Below are 24,581 nucleotides of genomic sequence, written 5' to 3'. Positions count from 1 at the left end.
AGCTGAAAAAGAGATTAGTGAGACCTGACTAGAGACAGTTTTAAAGTATAGAAGATAATAGATCTGGGGCTTCCCTGGTGGCGCAGTGGTTAAGAATCCGCCTGCCAATGCAGGAGACACAGGTTCGAGCCCTGGTCCCGGAAGATCCCACATGCCGCAAAGCAACTAATCCTGTACACCACAACTACTGAGCCTGAGCTCTGGAGCTCGCGAGCCACAACTACTGAGCCCACATGCCACAACTACTGAAGCCCACACGCCTAGAGCCCGTGCTCCACAAAAGAAGCCACTGCAGCGAGAAGCCCGCACACCGCAACGAAGAGTAGCCCCCATGCGCCGCAACTAGAGAAAGCCTGCATGCAGCAACGAAGACCCAACACAGCCAAGAATGAATGAATGAATTTTTTTTAAAAAAGAAGATAATAGATCTGTCACATTCAAGAATAAACATTAGTTCCTGAAACTTGTTTTGGTTGTATATCAACATTCATATGTATGTGTTTCTTGCTGTGAGTATGTAGTCCAAAAAAGTTAGAGAGCCACTGACTAAGTCCCTTTAGAGCAGAGGTTTAGATCTGAGGTTTAACTTCCCAGATATGAAAAAGTAACACTGGAAAGGGCTGAGCAAGGTTCTGAGGAAGGCTAGCCTGGTGCAGGCACCACGTGAGCAAGGCCTCTAGCCTTCTATAGAAGAGAAGCACAGTCACCAACAGCGACAACAGTGCCGGGACTGCGGCCTTGGCCGGCAAGCAGATGCCCTAGCAAAGCCTCACAGGCTGTGTGACCCCGTCCAGGGGAAAGGCAGTGGTCCCTGCACACAACTGCTCTCTCGTTTCTCCTCTCAGCACTTTACTGGGGTGCCAATAAAAAGAAGAATGTTCACTTTTGACAGGCTTTATCTAGTGAAGAGGTACTGGTCCTCGCTGCCACATTCCATAACACACAGCCCAACTAACGAAATATAAAACTCAAAACCTTGATGTTGAACACTTTCAATTATATTCCCTCATGTTCCCCTCCCAGTTCCATTTTCTTTCTCTCTCTCCAGAAGCAACCCCTATCATGTATCTGGTACACATTTTCTAGCTTATATCCTAACAATTTTAGGATGTGTGTGTGTCCATGAGCAACATATAGCATTACTTGGAGAGGTTTTTTTAAAATAACATTCAACTACTATGAGGTACATGCCCTTCTGCAATTTTTCACTCTTTGTTTCTTAAATGTATCCATATTTATACATGGTCATTTTTGTGACATGCTATATTGTATTCCTTCACATGCACAGTCTATAAACTGTTCCTAATATGCTGTCATTATAAGCGGCACTGCCATGAACATTCTTAGACGTGTCTCCTCGAGTTCATATGGGAATCTGTTCAAGGTATAGCTGGAAGTAGAATTGCTAGTTGTCATATACATATATTTTCAACTTAACTAGTCACTGCCAACCTCACACTCCTGGCGAAACACTACCAATAGCTCAGTACGTATCCTTGAGACTTTACACACCTGTACACACATATATAGTTTATATGTGTATATATATATTCTGTAAAATCACACACGTGATTTTACAGAATATGAATTTACATAAATCTATCTCATGCTTTATGATGGGTTGCAGAGGACTGTTTTCTGCATTAATTGACCAGTGCCCAACTGATGGACATTAAAGGGTTTTTCCCTCATTACAGTAAGTCAAGGAACTTTGTGCGTAAATACACTGACACACTAGCTCCAGGACATGTGTAGAACAGACCAGGACTGCTGGATCTACCTCTTATTTTTACAAAGGAGAAAAGGCTGAGTCCCAGAGAACCGGGATGAGGAGCTGGCCCACAGACCCCCCAGCAAATGAGGAATGAAAGGGCTGGGGACCCCATTTCCTACAGTCTGGTCTCTAGTACTCTAGGGGGCACCTGCTCTGCTTAAGTAAATAAAACATCCCAATACACAGTATTCCTTTCACACACTGTCTCCGTTTACACTGTAGAATCTGAGGTTATAAAGAGGTACTCTGGGTATCACAAAAGTCATGTAAAATCTCCCTGCTTCTGTGTGGAAAGAAGGTCAGGCAGGGCTTCCCTGGTGGCGCAGTGGTTGAGAATCTGCCTGCTAATGCAGGGGGCACGGGTTCGAGCCCTGGTTGAAGCAGCCTACAGGAGTCAGCCTCTGGCTCCTGTCCTCAGTCCAGGCAACTCAAATGCATAGAAGCCAAAATCATGCCAGCTGCTCCACTGTGGGTAGAGGTGGGACAAAGACAGGCTCCAAGGACTCTGGCCTGAGGTCAGAGAAAGAGACTTAATGACCACACAATACAGCAACGGATGCAAACTCTAAGAGGCAGTGGGAGGTCTCCATGCTCCAATCTCAGGAAAACAATGAGAATAGAAAAAGTTGGCCCCATACCTAGTTCTCCCCAACAAACTTACTCACCTGCCTATAATCCAGGCCAGACATCCACTCCCAAACCCATTTCAAAAAATTTCCACTGAGCATATGCGTCCTCTGGTGCTGACTGTACAGGCTCACACGTGCACATACACACATAATATATCAAGCTCAGTCTTGATGCCTGGCGTTTGGCATATATGAGTTTGAATCCTGACTCAGCTTCTCATTAGCTATATGACCTTAGGCCAGTTATCTGACCATCCAGGCTCCCAACTCCTCATCTTTAAAAAAACAAAAAAAAAAAGTACTTAAAATTCGTACCTACCCTAGAGGGTTTTTTGAAAAGTAAATAAGTTACTACATGTAGATGCTCAGAAAAGCTGTTAGCCCATAATATATATTTTGAAAATATTTAGGATACTTGCTTAGTGCTAGTGCCTGAAACAAAGACAAGGTCCCTGGTCTTAAGGAGCTAGTAAATTTAACAGAATGTCATAAAAACAGTAAAAGCAGGTGTGGCTGCCAGTCAGAGGGAGTGGTAGGTATAGTAAATGTGCCATTCTAGAGGGCACATGAGGGATATCCGAGAATTGGAGGAGGCCCCTCACCTCAAGAAGCTCTTTGAAGGGCTGAGACACACACACTCAGAACAATCCTGAACAAGGTCACACCCTCAACGTTGGGTTCCAAGGCTTTAGCAAACACATACTTATTTTAGAAATTGTAGAAAGGTACAAAATCTTGTTAGAGGAACGGGTCCCCAAAGGCTCTCACGCAAGTAAGCCTCAGGGACACAGACGTGATGGAGACACTGAAGGCGTGTGGTACAAACGAGCAAGCCCTGTCCTGTGCCTTGCCCCCCCCACCCCTCCCCAGGGTTTCTCAGCAGGTACAGATGCTTCACCAGCAACCAGCCAGCCCTTTGGACTTCTGTCCTCCCTCCGGTTCTCAGACTCTGTGCTTCCTGGTTCCTCCATCAACCTGGCGGCCGCCCCCGAGCTCTTTCTCTCACCCTCTATATATAGGTAGCCATCCCACACCCTTCACCCCTCGTGGCCCCAGAGGTACCTCATCTCTAAAATGGAGGGTTGTCATGAGGATTAAATGAAACAAACTGTGTGAAAGTGCTGGCACAGCTTAGTTCCCTTCCCTTCTCTGAGGACGTTGCCACCCCTGGGCAGCGGGGCTCAACACCCTGGCATCACCTTTGAATCCTCTCTGGTCTCCGCCCACTACACCCCACCAGGGCCATGCCCTGTGCTCTACCATCCACCCATCACCACCCTCCTCCCCCGCTCTGCATAAACTGCTAATGATGTGCATTACCGATACATTTCTGCTCACACCCCTCAAAAACTTTCAGTTACTCCCCAATGCCTATTACTGAAGAAAGACTCAGTGTTTCAGGTGTGCATGCAAGGCCTTCTGAATCTAGCCCCAACCCACCTTCCAACTTCAGTCTCCATCATGTCCCTTTTCTCCAGTTTAATTCAATCACCTGCTGGGCAGTGCATCATGAAATAGACTCTGTATCCAAATGAGGGGATAACACAAAGCTTGACAGGTTCTAATTGCACAGTTTCAGAGCCTTTAATACCTTAATGTGTACCATGTCTCTTTCACATTCTTCCAAGTTTATTTGGACTTCTAGTAGTCTTTATTCATGGAGTTCAAAACACAGTCTAGAACAACCTATACCACACTGTTTCTCCAACAAGTCTGTGGAACGTGCCAGTTAGATGGGCCCGGAGAGTGATTGACATGGCCTATGGCCGTGACCATATTAGGCACGTTTGTTATTCATCACTTTCATTGTGTGCAATCTCTGTGAAGCTGTAAAATCCCAAACTGAGCCAAACAGCCTTTCTCAGCACATGGATGGGAAACAAATGGTTGACAGCAGTACCCCAGCAGGGCTGACAAAGATTTACTTCTCCTTGACTGCCAGGACTTCCATTCAAATCCCTGCATGCTTAAGTTAACAAGGGTTGGCTTCTGAGGCTTGAAACCAAAGAACCTTCACTGTTGTATATAGTTCTTTCGGTCCCTGGGCAAAGTCACCCAAATCTCTCCCAGGCAATGGAGCACCCAGAGGCTTCTCCCAGGGGTATAATACCTGTCCCATCTGGAGTAGACCTCACAAAGGTAGGCAGCATTTTTACTGAAGCAGTGGGGTGGGTGGTAGCTCCAAGCCCTTTCTCCATCTCCTTGCGGAACCGCTTAGCAATCTCCAGGAGGGTCTCATCGGAAAGACGCATGTGGTAGAGATACTGGTCAACCTGAAAGAGAGGAAAATGAGAGTAGCAACCTATATGTTAAATGAATTATGGTACGCATCTACATCATGGAACATCACTCAGCTCCTCAAAAGGATAAAATCTGTTATGTACGGAAGGTTATTATTAAAGACCATTTAACCAGACTCTATGACAGGACTTGTCTTTTAAAAAATAAATAAACTACAAATTAAAATTAAATTTTATTTCTGGAGAATGTTAAAGACCAGGGGAAAGGCCAATTAGGGAAAAGAAGAGTTCTTTTCAGAAAGGTTGAGTTTAAATGCCTATGACAACATCCCTGGAGCTGGGGTTCATTACTGGCCCTCATCTCTTGTCCTCCCCCACACTCGTAAGGCCAGTCATGCCAACCCTATTACCCCTCACCACAGGCCAAGCGGCCATAGCTTCTTGCCTGGACTAATAAAATCCCCGGTTCTACAATACTTTTCCCTCTTCCATCCATTTTCCATCCCCAGACAGACTACTATTCCCCTGCTTAAAGCCTTTCAGTGACTTCCCATTGGCGCCAAACCCTAAATCCTTCCAAGGCCCTACCTATATAGCCAGGCCTCTCCCACTCCCCATCTTACTGTGTGCCTCTGCACTCCTTGTGCAGATCAGCCTTGGTTCAGTCCCCCAACTCACCCAACTTGCCCTTCCCTGCCTAGAAGACTGTTCACGCAGGCCCCATAGATCCTCACCCTGCTCCTCATCTGCGGATCCCTTACCTTCAGGCCTCTCTGCACGGAGGCCTTCTCTACTGTCCCTAATAAAACAATCAGGCTTCACTGTTTTTTCTGCAAACTCAGACTTTTCCCTTCACAACACCATCCCCAATTTGGAAATACATATTTATTAGGGTCCAAATCATAAGCACCAAGGGCAAGAAGAACCATGACTATTTGTTCGCGCTTGCATCCCTGGAGCCTAGCACACTGCCTGACACATTAACAGAGGCTCGATACACATGGTAAGGCAACCTCCCCCATCCTCAGAGGCAGAGGCAGCTCTCCCTAGTCATTTCGTTTATCTTGCTTCCAACCTAAATTTACAAGAACTTTTCCCAGATTTAACACCAGGAGAAGGAAAAACAACAGGAGTCCCCCTCAGACAGTCTGCTTCTTGAAAGCTCTCATCTGCCCCGCCTATGGATATTCCCAGTTTTCTCCTAAAAGGAAAAGGTCTGATAGAAATCCATCCAAGGAGGCGCACAAGTTTCCACAACATCCCCGTTCTCGGCAGCAGTGTCCAGGACAGGTAAGGCTGCTGGCCACAAAGGGTAGGAGTAGAATCAGGACCCTTGGACCAGGTCACAGCTGTGCCCTCAAGGTATGAGGGTGGTGGTCCTGGCACTCCCAGCCTCATCAGCAGACTGGGGGACCAGAAGGGACCCTGGTCTTCCCAGCTTCAAAACTCCAGGATTCCCAAGGGCAAAGCTTGGCTGATGACCACTACCACTGCTTGTCATGCAGGGTTTTAAATTTGCAGAAATGAGGATTTCCCCAAATTCCCTTGCTGCCAGCTTTTTTAAAAGAGCTACAGCAGACACCTAACTCCATTGGTCTAAACCAGGACGACTCCAACCATCAATTCTGTTTCCTGGTTTCAGGCTCCTGGCACCTCGATTGCCTTGAGCCCACTGTCTGCCTCAGCCTCCTAGGGCTGTGGGGCACCAGCCCCCACCCCAAGCTGGGTCACTGATCTGGGCTTCCTACAATCCTGGGGAGCCAGGGTGCTCCTGAGGAGGCTGGCCTCCCCCCTAATGATATTTGAGGCTCCCAGGAGGAAAAAGCATACAGCCTCAGACAAGTTCTCTCCCTGTTGGTGCAGTGGGAGACAAATTGCTGGAGACTCTGAGCCCAAGGCAACTTAAATCACCCCAGAGGCCTCCTGTTCCAAACCCAATGATGCCTGGGCTGGCCCAGGAACACTACATTATGGCTTACGCATCTCAGTGCTAGCATACAAAGTCCCAGCCACCAGACCAGAGGCTAATGCCAAGCCACGTCCAGGTACAGCCTGAGATGCCCTCAGAGGCAATAGTAATAACAGCAAACCCTTCAGCAAAACCTGTTTTCAAGGTTTTGTACCCATTAACTCATTTCATCCTCATAACAGCCCTGTGAGGTAGGTAGTGTTATCTCCTCCATTCCGCCAAAAGGGAAAGGCAACATGCCCAAAATCACACAGGTGCAAAAAGCTAAGCCAGGACTGGACAGGGCAGCCCAGCTCATCTGTGCTCTTGTCTGCTCTGCTTGATGAACGCCCCTCTCTGCTTTACAGCAGGGTCTATACAGGCCAAATGGCACTACAGCACATTCAGGCTGGCCATGTCCACTAAAAGGCCATCTTCTATTCCAGTCATCCTACTACACAGATATGAAGGGCAAACGGTGGAGGGCATGGCCCATGGGGCTGCCCTGGCAGATCAGAAGGCAGCAGACATATCTCTGGACATTATCATGAGTTTGACACATGACTAAGTTGGAGCTTCCACATTACTACTTTCCCAAAGAGAAGAGAGGTCCAGAGGCCTCACTGCCACCCACCCCCACCTCCATGGATGGCTCCGGATGTTGCAAAGGAAGCAAGAGAGTTCCTGTGTGGGAAAGCAAAGCCTGTACTGCCTCGTTAAGAGGCTGCACTGTCACTTTTGGAGTGTGAGGTCACGAGCACAAAAGAGCAAATGTGGAATGGCCATAATTCTACAGCAGCCATGCTTAATTTAACTCTGATGTTTAAACTGCTACAAGCCTTGTTGGAAATCCAGTCTTAACTCTCAAAGAACCTAACAAGTTAAAACAGTCAGACTTTACTCAAATCATGTTGCCCTTTACCCAAGAGATTATAATCATATTTCAGTGTTCAGTGACAGATGACAACGATGATGACGATGATCGTTACAGTAGCTAAACATTTACCAAGCATTTCTTACCTGCCAGAAACCATCCTATGGGTTTACTGACTTGACTTCCTTTGTTCTTTTGTCATACTTCTACAACCCTGTTTTACAGGTCACTTGGTGAGAGTCAGAACTAGGATTCAAACTGACGTGTCTGGCTCTAAAGCCAGGCCCTGAGGACCACCACCGTCACCTTTCCTGTGGACCCTCTTAGTGCGGGAGAGCGCTCTCTGCCCTGTAGTTTCTTGGATAACCTCAGTGCTTTGATTTCCTCTCCATCAGATGAGACTAAGAGAAAGGATATGGGACAGCTATGAAAAATGCACCTCTAGCACCTTGGCCCAAACTTCTTCTCTTTGGGCCGTGATGATGGGCATGACGATGTATCCTCCCTGAGTTTCTTAGGGCCACTCAGGAAAGGATGATTAATCACCTGATGTTACAGCTTCCTAAACACACCACTGAGGCCCACCTAGCCTTGGTCAGAACCGCTGTGTTGAGTGAAGGGTAGCCAAGGGAAGCCGAAGTTAGAAACAAGAAGCAGTCTCCATACAAAGACCTTTTTCCTGGATTGGGAAGGAAGAAAATGAACTTGGCATAATCCTTCCAACTTTCACTCACAGTGCAGCCGGAAGGAGGGAGCACAAGGAATGAGCAAAGTCATGGGAGAATGTCGTTAATGTTACCAAATGTAAACAGCATAGTAAGACTATGGCTAAAAAATACTAACTCTTAGAAGGGATCTTGGGGTAATGTGAGTTCAAAATCCCACTGAACATAGCATTTGAGTTTATCTAGTTTGTCCCTTTCACCCCGATAGTCATCAGGCCTAGGTTTGAATGCTTCCAAGCACGACAGGCTCACCACTTCTCAAAGTTGGTTAGCTTCTACTGTTGGTCAGCTCTAGTTATTAGAAAGCTTTTCCTCAATCTGACATAAATCTACTTTCTGATAATTTCCATCTATTCTCTATTCTGCCACTTGGGATAATAGTTCCCAAACTTGGCTACACATTAGAATGACACACTAAGAATTCCAAAGATCTATTCCAGACTAATCAAACTGACACCTTTAGGTCTGTCTGGGTGCTCAAACATCTCCCCCTCTCCTTTGGCTGGTATCCACCATGTCAATAATGTAATAATGATGGGCTATGTTCTGGTCAACACTGCTCAAGGTCATTTTTACCACTTTCGGCCTGGGATCTTTGAAAGTCATTACTTAAGACATTAGGCTAAAGTGTGAAATAATCCTGTGTTGATCCTGGGTGCTGGGAGTTGGAGAGACAAACCTTGTACTTGTTGAAAACAAATTTCAGTTGTTGGAAACTATCAAAGTAGAAACATTCAAGCCAACCCTTATTTAGTAGCTGGTTGTGGTGAAGTACAGGCTGTGGCATCAGAAAAGTCAGTGTTCAAATCCTGGCTCTAGCATTTGTATAGGTGTCTGAGTCCCAGTTTCCTCCCTCTAAAATGGGAGGACTAGCGCTCACAACAGAGTCGCTGGCATAAATGAGGTGACATATGTAAAGCTCTCCATCTATCTAACCTTTTTTGCTACCCATTTTCCTCTTCTTCTCCCAGACTCATCTCTGACAAGTGGCACCCTCAGAGGATCAAGGACATTTCTTAACCCTATTTAGTCATATTGGGGTTAGCAAAACAGGGGCTGGTTCCCCAAATTGCTCCCTCTCTTTCTGCGGTGGGTGTGTGGCCTATCACACTGGGCTGCTCCTCTTTAAATCTCTATCAGGAATAAAGAAGGAAAGGAGGGGGCATTCCAGGCTGGGGAAACAGAGGCAGGCCAGAAGCAAAGCCTGGCTGAGGTATGGGAAGGCCACTTGCCTACCCAGAAACAAGGGACTAAAGAGAGATAGTACTTTTAGATACATCTATTTAGCAATCTCGAGATTAGAACTTCCTCATTGAGCAATTCTGGTCAATTTCTTTCTTCCCATAACGTACCAGTCCACGCCTGCCTCCTCTACAGAACTGTGGGTACAGGCAGGAGAAGTTCTAAAGAGAAACTGGAAACAAGCAGGACCCTTTAGGGCCTTCCCAGGTACAAAAGCCTTTCCGAGTCCTGGTTCATGTTTGTGGGAAAAAGGCTTCAGCCTCCTAGACTTTCGCAGAGTTCTAAAGGTCAGATTCAAACAGTTACTAACTAGGGAAGGGAGGGAACGCAGAAACAAAGGAGGAGCAGTCAAGAAACAATAGTGAAGCGATAAAGCAGAGCCCTGGTTCCTCCTCAAGGGATACACATAACAATTATCCCTGAGTTCTTCTGCAAGAACTAAGGCCCCCATCCAGATAGAGGATGGGAACTTAAGGCTCAGCACAAGATTCCTGGAGCACCGCCCAGTTACCACCAACCAATCAGAAGAAAGTCACATACCTTGCAGCCCTCACCCCAAAATTTGCCTATAAAAACTTTTCCCTGAAAACAATCAAGGGAGTTCTAGTCTTTTAAGCACAAGCCACCCGTTCTCCCTGCATCGCCCTTGCAACAAACCTTTCTCTGTTCCAAACTCCAACATTTCAGTGTATTTGGCCCCACCGTTTGTCGGGCACATGAACTTATGTTCAACAACAAAATTAACCCCATACTATTTATGAAATAAGATAACACTCCAAATGGAAAGCCCATCTTAAGTGCCCACAGTTTCCTCCAGACTAGCACTAAAGAGGGGAAACTGTGTCATAGCAATGATGCAAGGAATGGAGGAAGCAGAAGATCACCCTTGTAGAGGCTCCACCTCAAAGAGTGCAGTGGCTCAGGTGTGGCAGACACAGCCCCAGCCTCGTATGAGGAAGCCCAGAAAGGAAACCCTGGAGGTGAGAGCTAGAAAGGAACCTCAGAGAAACTGAGGTCGAGGTAACAGCCTTGACTAAGGTCACAGAGTTGACACTAGAATCGGGATCACCCAGATCCCTTACTCTATTGTCAGAAACAATAAATGATAAATCCTACCCCCAATCATCCCCAAGGGCCTATATCATCTTGCAGGCCAATTTCAGTTGAATGGCTAGTGACCTTCCCTGGATTGTGAGGACACCCTATCTGGTCCCAGTGGGAAAATGGTCCTGATCAAACTACTTACATCCAGAAAACAATATTCCAACGTTGAGACTTTGTTATATAAACTGCTATAAATCCTACCTTGAATACCTTAAGAGGTCTCAAAGGAAAGTATAGAAGAAACCTTAAATTTCAACATCTAAATCTGTAAGATTCCTATCATACAACCCCTGAATCGCTGACCCCAGATTCTCTCATTTTACAGCCTATGTTGAAAACCAATTACATGCAAAGCACTGTAGTATACAGGAGCATAATTTAAAAAGAAATCAGTTGTGGAGATGGATAGTGGTGATAGTTGTATGTGAATGTACTTAATGCCACTGAATTGTACACTTTAAATATATATACAGTTGACCCTTGAACTACACAGGGGTTGGAGTGCCAACCCTCACACAGTGGAAAATCCACAGTCGGCACTCCTTATACATAGTTACGCATCCAACCAACCGCAAATCATGCAGTATGGTAGTACCATAGAATATATTTATTGAAAACAATCCACATATAAGTGGATCCATACAGCTCAAACCCATATTGTTCAAGGGTCAACTTACACACACACACACACACACACACACACACACAAATGTTTTTAAAATTTTTTTAAGAAATCAGGATTCCTGTTCTCTAGGACTTTACGAGATAGCACAGGGCTCAACTCATTATAGACTCAATAAATGTCTCTGAAATGAATGGAGGGATGGGTCTTAGGAGATAAGAAAGGCAAGAACAATGCAAAGCAGCCCATGGGAAGTGTCACATGTATGAGCAAGTGGCCTGTGAGACTGGCATTCAGGGGAGAGTTCTTCCGGGCTAAGAACATACATATCCAACATAAATGTCACTGGATGTATGTTGACGTGGAGACAGTAGGGAGATCATGTGAAAAGGCTCAGAAGGTGTGGGCAAGCCCAAGATCCTAGAAGGAGGTTATGAACTTTAGAACCAGAAAGCCACTCACCTCACTACATTGCATTAGCTCCCTTTTGCAATGCCTCTATATTAGTATGATTTAATCCTATCACCTTTAAGCATGGGAAGGAAGAATCATAAAGATCACCCCACTGTGTAAAGTTGCTGTGTTGTTCACTGATCAGTCAATTCTCTGTAGGGTTTAGTGTCAGGAGAAAGTCTGGCTGCCCAGAGTCACTGTGCTTCCTGCTACAGGCCAATGAAATTAAAACAACTGACTCAAGGAGAGCTGTCCTGGGCTTCCCTGGTGGCGCAGTGGTTGGGAATCCACCTGCCTAAGGCAGGGGTTGCAGGTTCGAGCCCTGGTCTGGGAAGATCCCACATGCTTCAGAGCAACTAAGTCCGTGCACCAGAACTGCTGAGCCTGCGCTCTAGAGTCAGAGAGCCATAACTGCTGGGCCCATGTGCCACAACTACTGAAGCCCACACACCGCAAAGAAGAGTGGCTCCCACTTGCCGCAACTAAAGGAAAGCCTGCGCACAGCAATGAAGACCCAAAGCAGTCAAAAATAAATAAATAAATTTATTTTAAAAAAGGAGAGCTGTCCTTTTTGCCTTGACTATCAGGAAGCTCAGGGCTCTGTACTCGACTTTAATGAACTAAGTTTTTTGCTAATCATTTCTGCCTGTTCCATGACTCTTATTCTAGAAGTCCTTTCAGTGAAAGCTGAACCATATCACCCATATCACCTAATTCTTTTAATAAGTAGGCAGAAAATAAATAATACATAATCGAGCAAATGCTCATCAGTCATCCCTACAGAACCCACCCTCCTGGTAGAAGGGTGAATTCAAGTGACCAAACTAGATAAGACAGCAACTCCATAAGCATAGTCAGAGCCAAGGACACAGGAACATCCAGAGGCACTATTGCACTGCTGGACTTCTTTCTCCAGTCTTTGGGTATTTCTTTTTTTTTCTTTCGCAGTACACGGGCCTCTCACTGCTGTGGCCTCTCCCGTTGCGGAGCACAGGCTCCGGACGAGCAGGCTCAGCGGCCATGGCTCACGGGTGCAGCCGCTCCGTGGCATGTGGGATCTTCCCGGACCGGGGCACGAACCCGTGTCCCCTGCATCGGCAGGCGGACTCTCAACCACTGCGCCACCAAGGAAGCCCGTCTTTGGGTATTTCTGATTTAGTACCTAGAACCTTCTCTCCAGGAGGTGCTGAATGAGCTCCAGCTAATTCCTACATTTTAGCTGATTCTGGACCTCAAGCAGACCAACTGACTGAATTTTAGCTTTCCTAGCACTCGTGTTTTTGTCCTAAAGATACAATCAGGTGTATATATATATATTATATATATAATATATATGTATATTATATATATATGTGTGTGTGTATATGTGTATATATATATATATATATATATAGTAGACCAGACTCCAAGGATCCAGCCTAGCCTCCTAGAAAGAAATTTAGGAAGAACCACACCCTCTTGAAGTGAAGGGCTTTGACTAGTCTCATCTGCTTTAATTCAACTATAGTCAAAACAGGGTTAGAGAGGCAGGGGCAGGGTACTATACAGCAATGAGAAGGCAGTACTTACCATCACATGCAACTACATATATAGATGAATCTCACAATATAAAGTTGGGTAAAAAAAGCCAGATACAAAAAGGAACAGATCGTATGAGTCCATTTATAGTAAGTACAGAAACAGATCTCTGCCGGTAGAAGTCAGGATAGTGATTATATTTAGTGGGGGGTATACCTGCTATTGTTGGTAATAATTTGTTACTGGATCTGGGTGGTAGTTACCTGGTGTGTTCAGTTCTCTACATAAATTATACTTCAATTTAAAAACATAGGAAGGAAAAAGGACAAGGCACTGATTAGGCCCTAGTCTACCTACTCACATGGTCTGGCCAAAGGGGTCAAATCAGAGGGGAAAGCCACAACCTAAATGCAGCGATACATAGCCTTCCAGTGACTCTATGTGCTGACCCATGCTTGCAACTTAGTTTCAAAAGAATTTCATATCTTCCATTATTCCTTTGCCAGTGTTTTACTGCAAATCTTTGACAAGGAAACCAAGGTTTGAGGAAGCTTCCCCAAACCGCAGGCCAAAGTCCCTGACAGGACCCATAACATCCAGTGGCCAGATGAGTGCCCTAACCTGGGGCATAGGTGTGCCCACACAGGGAAAGCTAGGTAACTGCTGTCAGTGGCCTCGTTAATAATAATGTCTTCACAGACTCCTCCTGGGAGGACCAAGATTGTGCAAAGAGCAGCAAGTTTATCCTGTAATGTTGCCAAGCCAAGGCCAGATGTTTCCGATAAGATTTAAAAAAAAAAAAAAGGATGAGTTGGGGAGGAAAAGACACAGCAGATCCTAGATTCTTTAAGGCTCCTGTTCTCTGAAACGCAGCTAACGAAGTGACAGATCTGCCTCGACACTTTTTTCAGATGGGACAAGGCGGACCCCCACTAGGGCGGCGCGCCACCTCAGGGAGATTCCAGCTGACGCACTGCGTACTCACAGGGCTGGAGCAGCGCAGGGTGAGTGTGGAGCTCACTGCGGAGGCTTACAGGCCACTCCCCCAGGATCCTGTTGCACCGTGAGTCACAGGGTTTCCTGTTCTTCCAGTTCTTGGGCTGCATCGAGTTACAGCCAGACAGACCTCAGGCAGTAGCGCACCTGTCTGGGGTCCAGGAGACAGGCATTTGGGACGCCTGTCCCGGGACCCTCCTATCCTCAGACTATGGGGCAGCAGTGCAAAGGAATAATATGTCCCCATTCGCCCGCACATAATGATTGAGCACTAAATTGGGTGTGCCAGCGCCAGGCGCTGAGGATATCGGGATAAAGAAGACCCTTCTGCCTGCAAGTGTCCAGTCTATTGGTGGGAGGCAAATAGGTCCACAAGTTATTATAAACTGAAGGAGTAAGGACAGAGAGTAAGCAGTTTCTTTCACTATAATAAAAGACAGATTTACAATCACTTAAATCACATACATCAGTACAATTCTGAGGAGTTTTTTGTCTTGAAAAGGTTAAACGTATGTGTTGACCCCACGCCTAGAATGTTCTCCTACTCTGGCCTAACAAACTCCCACTTGTCCTTCAGGGCCCAGTACAAACGGCCTCTCCCCAAATACCTCCCCCGAGTTCCCAGCTGGTTATACTAACACACTTTTGACACTTGTGTCTCTTGCTCTCACTGGTCCCAGAGGACTAAAAGGCACTGACTACACGTTCCCAACTTCATATTTGTGATGCCAGAGCTCTCTCAGTACTGAGATACAGTAGATGCTCAAGACATATTTGTTATGGTGACGTCAAGGGGTGACAGAAACGCCGAGGAGAGGAGTGAGAGAGTAACTTGGGTAAAGGGGAAGAGCTGGCTACTGCAGACTGCCCAGGTGCTCAGAGCCTGGCCTTTTACTTCAGGCCTGGGCCCACACTGCAGGTGATCCTGGCAGCAGCAGAGTTTCCTCTCCATCTACCTAGCTGCCCTGGCCAGTACCCCAGATCCCCTAGGGGTCAACCTCTGCCTCCCCTGGCCAGCCCCATGTCGGGGACCAGAGTCGGCCCCTGAGCCCATATGCCCAGAGGGGCATCTGAACTCCCCACTCTTGTCTGCTGCCAACTGTCCACCTGCTGGACCAAACCACTTTGGGTCTGTCTCTTTGTACCATGTCCAGCCCCAGACCTTCCCAGTCTGCTCTACCCACCCCAGACACACCCACCATAAGCAGGGCAACCATATATCCCAGGTTGCCCAGGACAATGTTTACACTGTGGTAGTGGCATAACTGTTAACAGTGTCTCCTTTTACTCTCAAAAGTGGCCCGGTTTGGACAATAAATTATAGGGTCACCTTAGGTACAGGCCACAAATCAAATCCTGCTCATGGTTCTCAGGGAGCCCACACCTGAATGATGAGAAGAGCCCATTCTATGCCAATGGTGCTGAAAGGAATCTGGGTTTCCTTTCAGGAAATGGTGGAGAAACTGGGTTCTTGGCTGGTCCCTTAGTACATGGCACCTGGTTTCCTCAACTGCAAAATAAAGGGCTTGGACGAGATGATCTCAAAGGTCCCTTCCCAGCTGACCCCGGACTGATAACCCCATGAAACTGAAAGACAACTGGCTATCTCCAGTTGTCCCAGGCAGCCCCACACTGGGGCTAAGTGCCTGGGCTCTGGAATCATACTGCCTGGGTTTGAATTCTGGCTTGCCCTTGAGCAAGGTACTGTCCCTTTCTGTGCCTTGGTGTCTTCTTCTGAATAAAAGGTAATAATGTCTACCCTGGAGGGCTGCCTGAGGGTGACCTGAGTTGTAGTAGAGCTCACAGACAGAGCCCGGCACTTCGTGAGTGGTGTACATGTTTGTTAATTTAAGACCTTTGGGAATTGAGGGGAAAAGAGGACCGGTGGGACATGGCTGGAAGGCTTCATTAGAAGGGGTTGAGACAGGAAAATATGGGAGGAAGCAGGAGGAACTTTTGTCCCTCAAATGGGAAAAAGGAAAAGTGACAGCTTCAAATGCCCTTACTCAGCCCAAATCAAAGCTGTCCAATGGCTTATCTGGTTTCATTCCTTTATCAGACAATATGGTGTTGCCAGAAGGAAGAGGTTGGGAACAAGGCCTTCCAAGAACATAGACCATCTCCAGGCCTCCAGGGCAGGGATGCTGAGCTGAAGGTGAGAAGAGGCAGGAAGGCTGGGTGAGGAGGATGGGCACCGAGGGTTCCCAGGTCTGACTCACTCTCCAGGGAAGGACTATTAAGGAATTGCTTAGAGATCCACAGACAAAAGTGCAAAAAGCATGGCACTTCAAGGAAAAGGAGATTGTCTAGCTCCTGCTCCCATGGAAACAAGGCCAAGACTCCCAACCAAGTTTGGACAAGACAAAGGCTGTACAGGGATGGGGGGAGTAGAGTGTGGGTTCCACACTGAGGGTCCTCTCCGGCTTTGTCAAGAACCCCAAGCACCTCAGTGTCAGAAGGGGCCACACTAGACAGCCCAGAGTCTACACATGAGGGGCAAAGAGCTCTCTGCTGAGAACCAAGATGGCCAGGGACTCTCCATTCAATGTGCCAGAAAATGTGAGAATGACTGTTCCCTTCATTGAAACTCCAGGGGTCAGTGGGACTGAAACCTACCATGACCCGGTCCTGTGACTCAACAGCACAGGGACCTCAAGTGGTTCCCCCAGTGGGAAGCCAGAGTCTGGGGCAGATGTGAGGAAGTGTGGGCAAGCATCTCATTGGCCAATTTCAGCGTAAGTGGCCTCAGCAACTGCCATTGGAGCCTCTGTGATTCTGCCCTCCAGGGGAGGTACCGACAGGGAGCGGACTAGACTTCTACAGGGAAAAGGGGTTGAACAAATGCTGTGACTATTCAGTGCAGCTTTGTCTCTCATGACTTCCCAAGGAGGACGCTTCAAGCTGAGGTGTACCAAAATGCCCCAGGCAACCCAGAGACTCCCCCCTCCACCCAATGGGAATGCTGTATCCCCAGAAGACCAGAAGGAAAGCAAGTTAGAGGAAGAGCTCAAAAATGGGTCTCCTATGCCCAGAAAAGAGAAGGTTTTAGAAGTTGTATGCAGCAGTGAGGAAGCTTCCTTATTTCTCAGCTTTAGGAACTTTCCATCCTTCTGTCTGCCCTGTCCTCTGCTCTAATCCAACGTTAAGACAGAGAATATAAGTGGGCCACCATATGCCCTAAAAGTCCTTAGGAAAAAAGAAGCGGGGCCTCTTTTGCTTCTGCCCAGATGGATAGCGCAGTCAGGTATCTGAGAGTGTGTCTATCTCTATGTACTAATATTTGACACATAAAGTGTTGACTATGTAGCAGGCACAGCTCTAAGAACTCCACATATATTCACTCTCTCTTAAATCCTTACAAAGACCCTATTAAGGTGTTATCCACTCTGCATTTTACAAATGGAAGAAACTGAGGCCTAGAGAGGTTAAATAACTGGCCCAGGTTCACACAGCTGGTTTGTGGTGAGCCAGGATTCCACCCCAGTGAGCCTGGCTCTACTTCTCAGCACACATCCTCTCCCAGTGACTGCTGGACTGTCCCTCAGTGGGTACCAACGGCCCCTTCCCTCTGCTTCCTGAGATAGGAGTTCCACCAACTCACATGCCTGCCTTGTTCAGAAGCCCGGAAAATGCCTGGCTTTCAGAGAAACCCCAGCAACAGCCAGGGTGAGGTTCTCCTGGAGTCAGCTGAGCAAACTTCTCTCCCACTGGCTTCCTGGAGTGCTTACCTTGCCCACATTTCTCTGGCTGAAAACAGAAAAAGTTACTCAGGTAACCCACACTTCAGCCAGGGGTCATGGACATCTGCTAACTACTGTGGTCTGCAGACCTCACCTTAAATTCATCTTTTGTAAAAGGCCACTCCCCACCATGACTATCCCATGACATGGCACACTGAGAGCTAAGAACTATGGTCCTAGTTGCAGCTACTACTAAGTAGCTGTATGACCATTAGCAATGCACTATAATACTGGAATGGGGGATAGACCATGTTCTTCTGATGCAGTTTCTCAACCTATAGATATCTGGGGTTAGAAAAGTCTTTTTTTTTTTTTTTTGGCAGGGGGGCTGTCCTGGGCATTGTAGGATGTTTAGCATTATCCCTTGCCTCTGCTTACTAGATGCAATGACACGTCTTCATCCACCTGCCTGTGATGACCAAAAATGTCTTCAGACACCACCAAAGTCCACCTGGGGGATGAAATCACTAATAGTTGAAAACCACCGCTCTAAAGGAGTAGTTAAAAACAAACAACAACAAAAAACCACAGGCTTCGCCCCTGTAAATTGGGGTAGGGTAAAAACTCTTGCTCTTTATGATAGGCTGGGTAGCCCCTCACAAGATTACCCAGCCCAAAATGTCAATAGCACCGAGGTTGAGAGACCTGCTTTAGAGGTAAACAGGAACAGCTACCTGTGATCTATGGTGTGAGATGTTAAGTCGCAGCCAGCGAACTCCGCGATTTGATTTGCCACACCTCCACCCCCACTACTTTTGAAAGTCAAAGACAGACGGCACACAGTGTTGGAAAACAAACCAAACTTGCTGACTTCAAAACTCAACAGTGATAATGAGGAACCAGTTATCAAGAGCCACCTTTTAAACCGGAAGTATCTGAAAAAAGGAAGCCAGTTTTCTGGGGTTCCTGAGCTCTTTTAGTACATCAGATCTCCTTACTACGGCTGCCAGATTTTGAGAAAACTGTTGTGGTTTGTGTTGTTTTGAGTCTCCCTGGAAAAGGGTCCCTAGCTGCCCTCAAACTCCTCAGGGTGCTAGAAAAGTTCAACTTTGAAAAGTGATGTTAAAAAAAAAAAATGTCGGCTTTGTCTGAGGAGCCTCAGAGAGAATTTTAATTCATTCAGGGGTAAAGAAAAAAGAGCTTCTTGGCCGCTCTCTGAAATAGAAATTTGACAATACAAAACAAATGGATGATTAGTAAAAGCTACAAAATATTCCTGCTACCATCAATTGTCTTCGGAGCAGGAAAGGGACTTGGTACTAAGATACTAAGTTGAACAAATGAGGCAAATTGTACCTGTCAATGTCAGTTAACTCAGCCAAAAATAATCTTACTAAGGTTTTAATCAGTACTTTACTCCCATACTTTCATCCCCTATCTGAAGATTAATGGCACATAGTAGGTGCTCAAAAAATATCAGTTGAGATTCCCTTGAGGTCCCTAATTCCGCATCCCATGAGAATGACTGCCATGACCCTTTAGTGGATGTAAAGTATCTATTTCTAGAGCCTCATCTCACCAGACAGCTGAAAGGTGTCTTAGTCTCAATTTCCCACATAGTAACTATACCCACAGTAGGTTCTCAAAAAACATTAAACTCTTATCTCTTGGGGGTTCTGTTGAATCTTTCTGCTTCCAAGATATTCTCCCCTCTCATTAACTCCAGAGTTGAAAGCTACCCCTCACTAATGTAGTAAAGAGCCCAAGTGAACTATCTATATTCCAAGATTGTATGTCACCAGTCTGTGTGTGTTAAAATAATCGGTTAATGGCTAAAGGAAGGCATGTATACTTCATTTCACTTCCACGGTTAATCCTGATTCTCATGCTTAAGAGACAAAAATCCTGTATCTTGTATACTATTTAAAGCTCAATTAATTAAAAGAATCCTCTAACTCTCCAGACAGGACAAAAACCCTTGATTGCTGGAGGACAGTAAACATCCTTTTTCTCTCTCCCCCTCTCTCTCCCCACCTCCCTTTCCCCTCAGGATCAGTCTCACACCAAGCCTCAGGCCTTGGTGAGGGAACAGCTCACTGTCTTTCCCTCCAAGAGTCCCCCCACCCTTGGATACCCACCCCTTCAACCCAGTACCAGCACCACCCCCCCCCCAGCTGCCTCTCACCCTCTTCCACTTCCTGCAGCCCTTGCTCCGCTTCTTCTCCCAGGAAGGTCCACTCCTTCATTCTTGGACTCACTGAACACCTCACCAGTGGCCATAAACTGGCTATAAAGGTGAACAGCTAGGATTCTCCCTGCCCTGTAACTACCAACTCCAGTGTATGATGGAATGGTGACCAGGTGTGACATTTAGAGGAATGGTGATTCAAGTCTTCGGGAATGCAGATAGAGAAGATGAGGCTGAGGTGGGGGGTGGGGTCAGGGAGCAATCAGTATGCAGTCTTTTTTTTTTTTGAAATATATTTGATTTACAATGTTGCCTTAGTTTCTGGTATACAGTAAAGTGATTCAGTTATACACACACACACATATATTGGACTCTCAACCACTGCGCCACCAGGGAAGCCCCTGTTTATCTATTTTATATATAGTAGTTTGTATCTGCTAATCCCAAACTCCTAACGTATTCTTCCCCCACCCCCTTTCCCCTTTGGTAACCATTAGTTTGTTTTCTATGTCTGTGAGTCTGTTTCTGTTTCATAAATAAGTTCATTTGTGTCATATTAGATTCCACATATAAGTTATAGTACACAGTCTTCTGAAATGATCCAGTCTGGCTCCAGAAAGAGACTGGAAACAAACCCTAGGAGGCCTCTGAAGTAACCCAGAGACCAGCTGACCAAGGTAAAGCAATCAGAAAGGAAAGTCAGTGAAATGGGTCCAGGGCTCCCAGTCAGAATAATCAGAGGGTACTGGTGCCACTAATCTGACCAAGAGAAGAGCTACCTGCATTTCTGGACATGCTGGGTGAGGGTGCTGCCAGCATCCAAGAGTGAACACAGACACGGGCCAGGATGGGGTCTTCTGATGGTCCCAGAGGCAGGGGGTGTGGTCAAGAGCATGGGCCTCTGGAGCCCAAATGCATGGCTTCAATTTCCAGCCTTTACAAAAAAGCTAGTGACCTTGAACAAGTCACTCTGTGCCTTGGCTCCTTACCAGTAAAACAGGGATGCTGATAACAGTATCTACTTCATGGTTGTTATGAATGTTAATAAGCTAACATATGTAAAGAGCTTAAAACCATCTGGTACACAGTAAATGCTATATGTGTTTGCTCTTGAGTTTCAAAGTGTCAATCAGCACAAAACACTAGGCTTGTCTATCAGGGGACAAGTGATCCTGATGGGGCTAGTTTTGGGCAGGTGAACCTAAACTTTCCCTGCCTCAGACTACAACCCAGATTATGTAAAATAATAGGGATTTCAGAAGAGTTCAAATCAAGGCCTTTTCAAAAGACTGTAAAACTAAAGCTTCAACCTTCTCTCCTAATTCTTCCTTCTAGTAGCAACTTTAGGGCTTCCCTGGTGGCGCAGCGGTTGAGAGTCCGCCTGCCGATGCAGGGGACGCGGGTTCGTGCCCCGGTCCGGGAAGATCCCACGTGCCACGGAGCGGCTGGGCCCGTGAGCCATGGCCGCTGAGCCTGCGCGTCCGGAGCCTGTGCTCCGCAACGGGAGAGGCCACAACAGTGAGAGGCCCGCGTACCGCAAAAAAAAAAAAAAAAAAAAAAAAAAAAGTATATAGTAGCAACTTTAAAAGATCCTTCCATAATATTCTCTCTGATTCTCTATTTCCTAACTGCTGCTGGAAACAGGCAGCTTTGCTCACCTAAACTGGGAGGCCAAGTCCCAGCTTCCACACCTGCTGAGTTAAGGCCTGACTCAATTCTGCCCCCACTGGTAATTTGGAGGAAATACACCCAAGTGTCCCTGAGACACTTGACAGGCTGCAAATGTAGAGAAGACTACAAGAAAGACCTTTTCACATTGCTGTGCTTAATCATCACAACTCCCTAAAGTGAAGGAGGTTGCTGTTGTCATCCCTGTTTTACAAAAAGAAATTGGCGGTCCAAAGAAGCAAAGTGACTTGCTCAGAGTCCTGTGGTTAATAAACCACAAAACAGAGATTAGAACTCATTTCTACATACCCTGGTTAATTCTCTTTCCAGTTTGGGACTAAAGCTATGACCCCTCCCCATTCCAGGCCAGGAAGGTTCCAGTCCTAGCCTCCATCCTCTGGTTTCGGGGAGGGTAAATTTGTGGTCCTAGGTTCCTTCCTCTGGACAGGGGGTGAGTAAATTTAAATGTCCTGGGGTAATATTCAACCAACTGAGAAGACCTCTCCTGAATTCATGGTCCTCCAGCTTTGTATTCTAGGACTTGCCAAGAGATGACTGTCACAAGGGTTAACTCACTTCTTGGGCAAAGAAGTCCAACGAAGTTGCCAAGGTCCTGCCGGATCACAGACACGTTCTTAAATAAACTGAATTAAAGTGCAGAGCAGAGCCTTATCCCAGGATTGAGTTAGAAAGTAACAGCCACTTACAAGCAGACTAAAACTCAACTAAACCAGCGGCCCTCTGCTCCCTACTCCAGTCTGAGGCTAAGTAATGTCATGGTATTTTGGGGTTCATCTGCCACGGCTTTGAAAACACTGTGATGGCAACCCACCTTCCTCTCCTGTGCTCTCAGGATCTCCAGAATGGGAGTATGAGCAGGTCGCCCCACATAAAGATAACGTCAAAACATTTGCCCAAAAATGTGTTCCCATTGAGATACAGAAATTTCAAGTATGTAATTGAGCAACGCTCTGTCATTGACTCACAGATCTGGACACCCTCCACCCCCGCCCCAGCCCACCCTCTCGTCTCAAGTCCTAGCTGAGGCCCAGGACCAGGAGCCAATCCCGAAATCCCGAGCGTTTCAGAAACTCAATTCTCCCCAGAGAGCGCCTGGGGCCCAGCCTAGCCCCACCCACTCTCCATACCCAGAGGCACAGAGAGCGAGGCTCCCCGGCGGGGCCAGAGGCTTTGTCTTACGTAAAAGACCTGGCCCGAGCAAGAGCTCGGACTTAGGCGGGGTGCTGCTGAGACAGAAGTGGGCAGACAGGTCAGGGCTCACGACAGGGAAAAGCTCGTTTTCAGAAGGACAAAACTCTCCAGGAAGACGGCAAAGAGGGGAAAAGGGGGTGTTGGTCCTCTCGGAGAAACTTTTAGGTACACCAGAAGTAACATCCAAAGTCCACCCCCCATTTGGGGGCGGGCCCGAAGATGGGGTACTCAAGGCAGGGCGGCACCGAGGCAGGCGCTGGGAATGGGCGTGGGGGGGGGGGGCCGTACGCCCCTCGCGGAGCCACAGTTCCGGGCGCCTCAGTTCCGGGGAAGGGGTGCGGCGGGCGGAGTTTCTCTGACCCTTTCACAGCTTCTTCCCGCGTGGTCTTCTCCCCAAGCCCACCTCCGCAAGGCCGTGAGGAACGCTAGGGGGAATCGTAGGTCCCCAAAATGTGGTCCTTTAGCGCGGGTGGAACCCAGGCAACCCCGCGCGGCAGCGGAGCCTTCCCCCAACTCACTCCCCCCCGCCACGATTCTCCCCACGTGCTCTGGCCGGAACTCAGGCAGCGAAAGGGGGGCTCCTCCCACGTGGGCCCAGCAGTCAAAGACTACGTGCCGGGTGGCCCGCCCCTCCAAAAAAAAAAAAGCGCGAGCGCGCGCAGGGCCGCAGAGAGGGAGAGCCGCGCGGTGCGCGAGCCCCGGAGCCTCGCACGCGCGCACACGTCTGCCCGTGCTTAGCGGACGTGGCTCCTCCAGCCCAGGACTTTCCCCGCCGCGCTGATATTTTCCGCGTCCGCGGCCCGGAATGGGAAGGAAGCGGGTCCCCGCAGGGTCTAAGAGGAGAGTCCCAGCCGGCCGGGACCCCGGAGAGAGGGCCGGGGACAAAGCAATGTTGTCAGGCGAGCCAGCCGCCCCCGCCCGTTCTTACTTACCTTCTGCACTTGGTCATGGTTGAGCTCCGTAAAGAAGTAGGCGAGCAGATGCGAGGCGATCATCCTGCTGCGGCCCGACAGCGCCGAGATGGGAAACCGAGGCTGGAGCGCTTGCGGGGGAGGAGGGCGGCGCGGTCTGACCGCTTTGTCCGGGCTTGGAGGCCCGGTTGGGAGCGATGAGTCCGGGAGGTACACAAAGAAGGCACACGATGGCGCGCCCAGCTGGAGAGTTTCGGGACTCTAAAAACAGGTTTTGATAGTCACAACTGCTGAAGGACCAAGAATCACTCCCAGCGACGTGCTGGGATGCCCCCACTGTCAAGGTACTAACTTCAGCCACAGAATCACTAAGGCTCAACTTGAGAAGAATAGCAGCTTGGCTCCACTAGGGCGACAGGACCTCTCCGGCTCACACGCGCGCTGCTCTCGCCAGCGGATCTTCTCGGCTCGGTGACACGCTGGTGCTAGCGGCGGTCCGGGACTCCTGCGCTGGAGTTTCGTGCAACAATGTGGCTTATTGAGGGGTTGCCGGCTCGCGGGCCGCCGGGTCAGTGACGCACGCACGCCCATTGGCTGCACGGGGAGGGTGTGTGTGCCCACGGGCCGCCCGCCGCCGCGGTGCAGCCAGTCAGAGCGGACGGCCCGCGGGCGCGGCCGCTCAGACACCCGAGCCGGCAAGCTGGAGGGGCGCACCCGGGGCGGGGGGAGGGGCCAGGCAGCATGGATGAGACGTGTGGTCCGTGGCAACAGGCTGGGGCGGAAAGGCGCATGAGCCA

The 24,581-nt window shown here is 47.9% G+C and overlaps 1 protein-coding gene across 1 annotated transcript in view; it reads right to left on the bottom strand.

Annotated features, from left to right (window-relative positions):
• Positions 1–23,868, bottom strand: part of HK2 (hexokinase 2) — a 60,828-nt gene extending 36,960 nt beyond the window's left edge. Inside the window, exons 1-2 of the mRNA XM_024750664.1 lie at positions 23,806–23,868; positions 4,514–4,676 (exon numbers count right to left, since the gene is read on the bottom strand). Coding sequence (XP_024606432.1) covers positions 4,514–4,676; positions 23,806–23,868 — 226 coding nt within the window. The remainder of the gene's footprint in view (positions 1–4,513; positions 4,677–23,805) is intronic.
• Positions 23,869–24,581: the final 713 nt, after the last annotated feature.

The sequence above is a fragment of the Neophocaena asiaeorientalis genome, unplaced genomic scaffold, assembly GCF_003031525.2.
Source record: "Neophocaena asiaeorientalis asiaeorientalis breed wild unplaced genomic scaffold, Neophocaena_asiaeorientalis_V1.1 scaffold454, whole genome shotgun sequence".
Classification (NCBI taxonomy): domain Eukaryota; kingdom Metazoa; phylum Chordata; class Mammalia; order Artiodactyla; family Phocoenidae; genus Neophocaena; species Neophocaena asiaeorientalis.
Note: the sequence above shows the minus strand (reverse complement) of the source record. Positions and strands in the feature narration are given on the sequence as shown.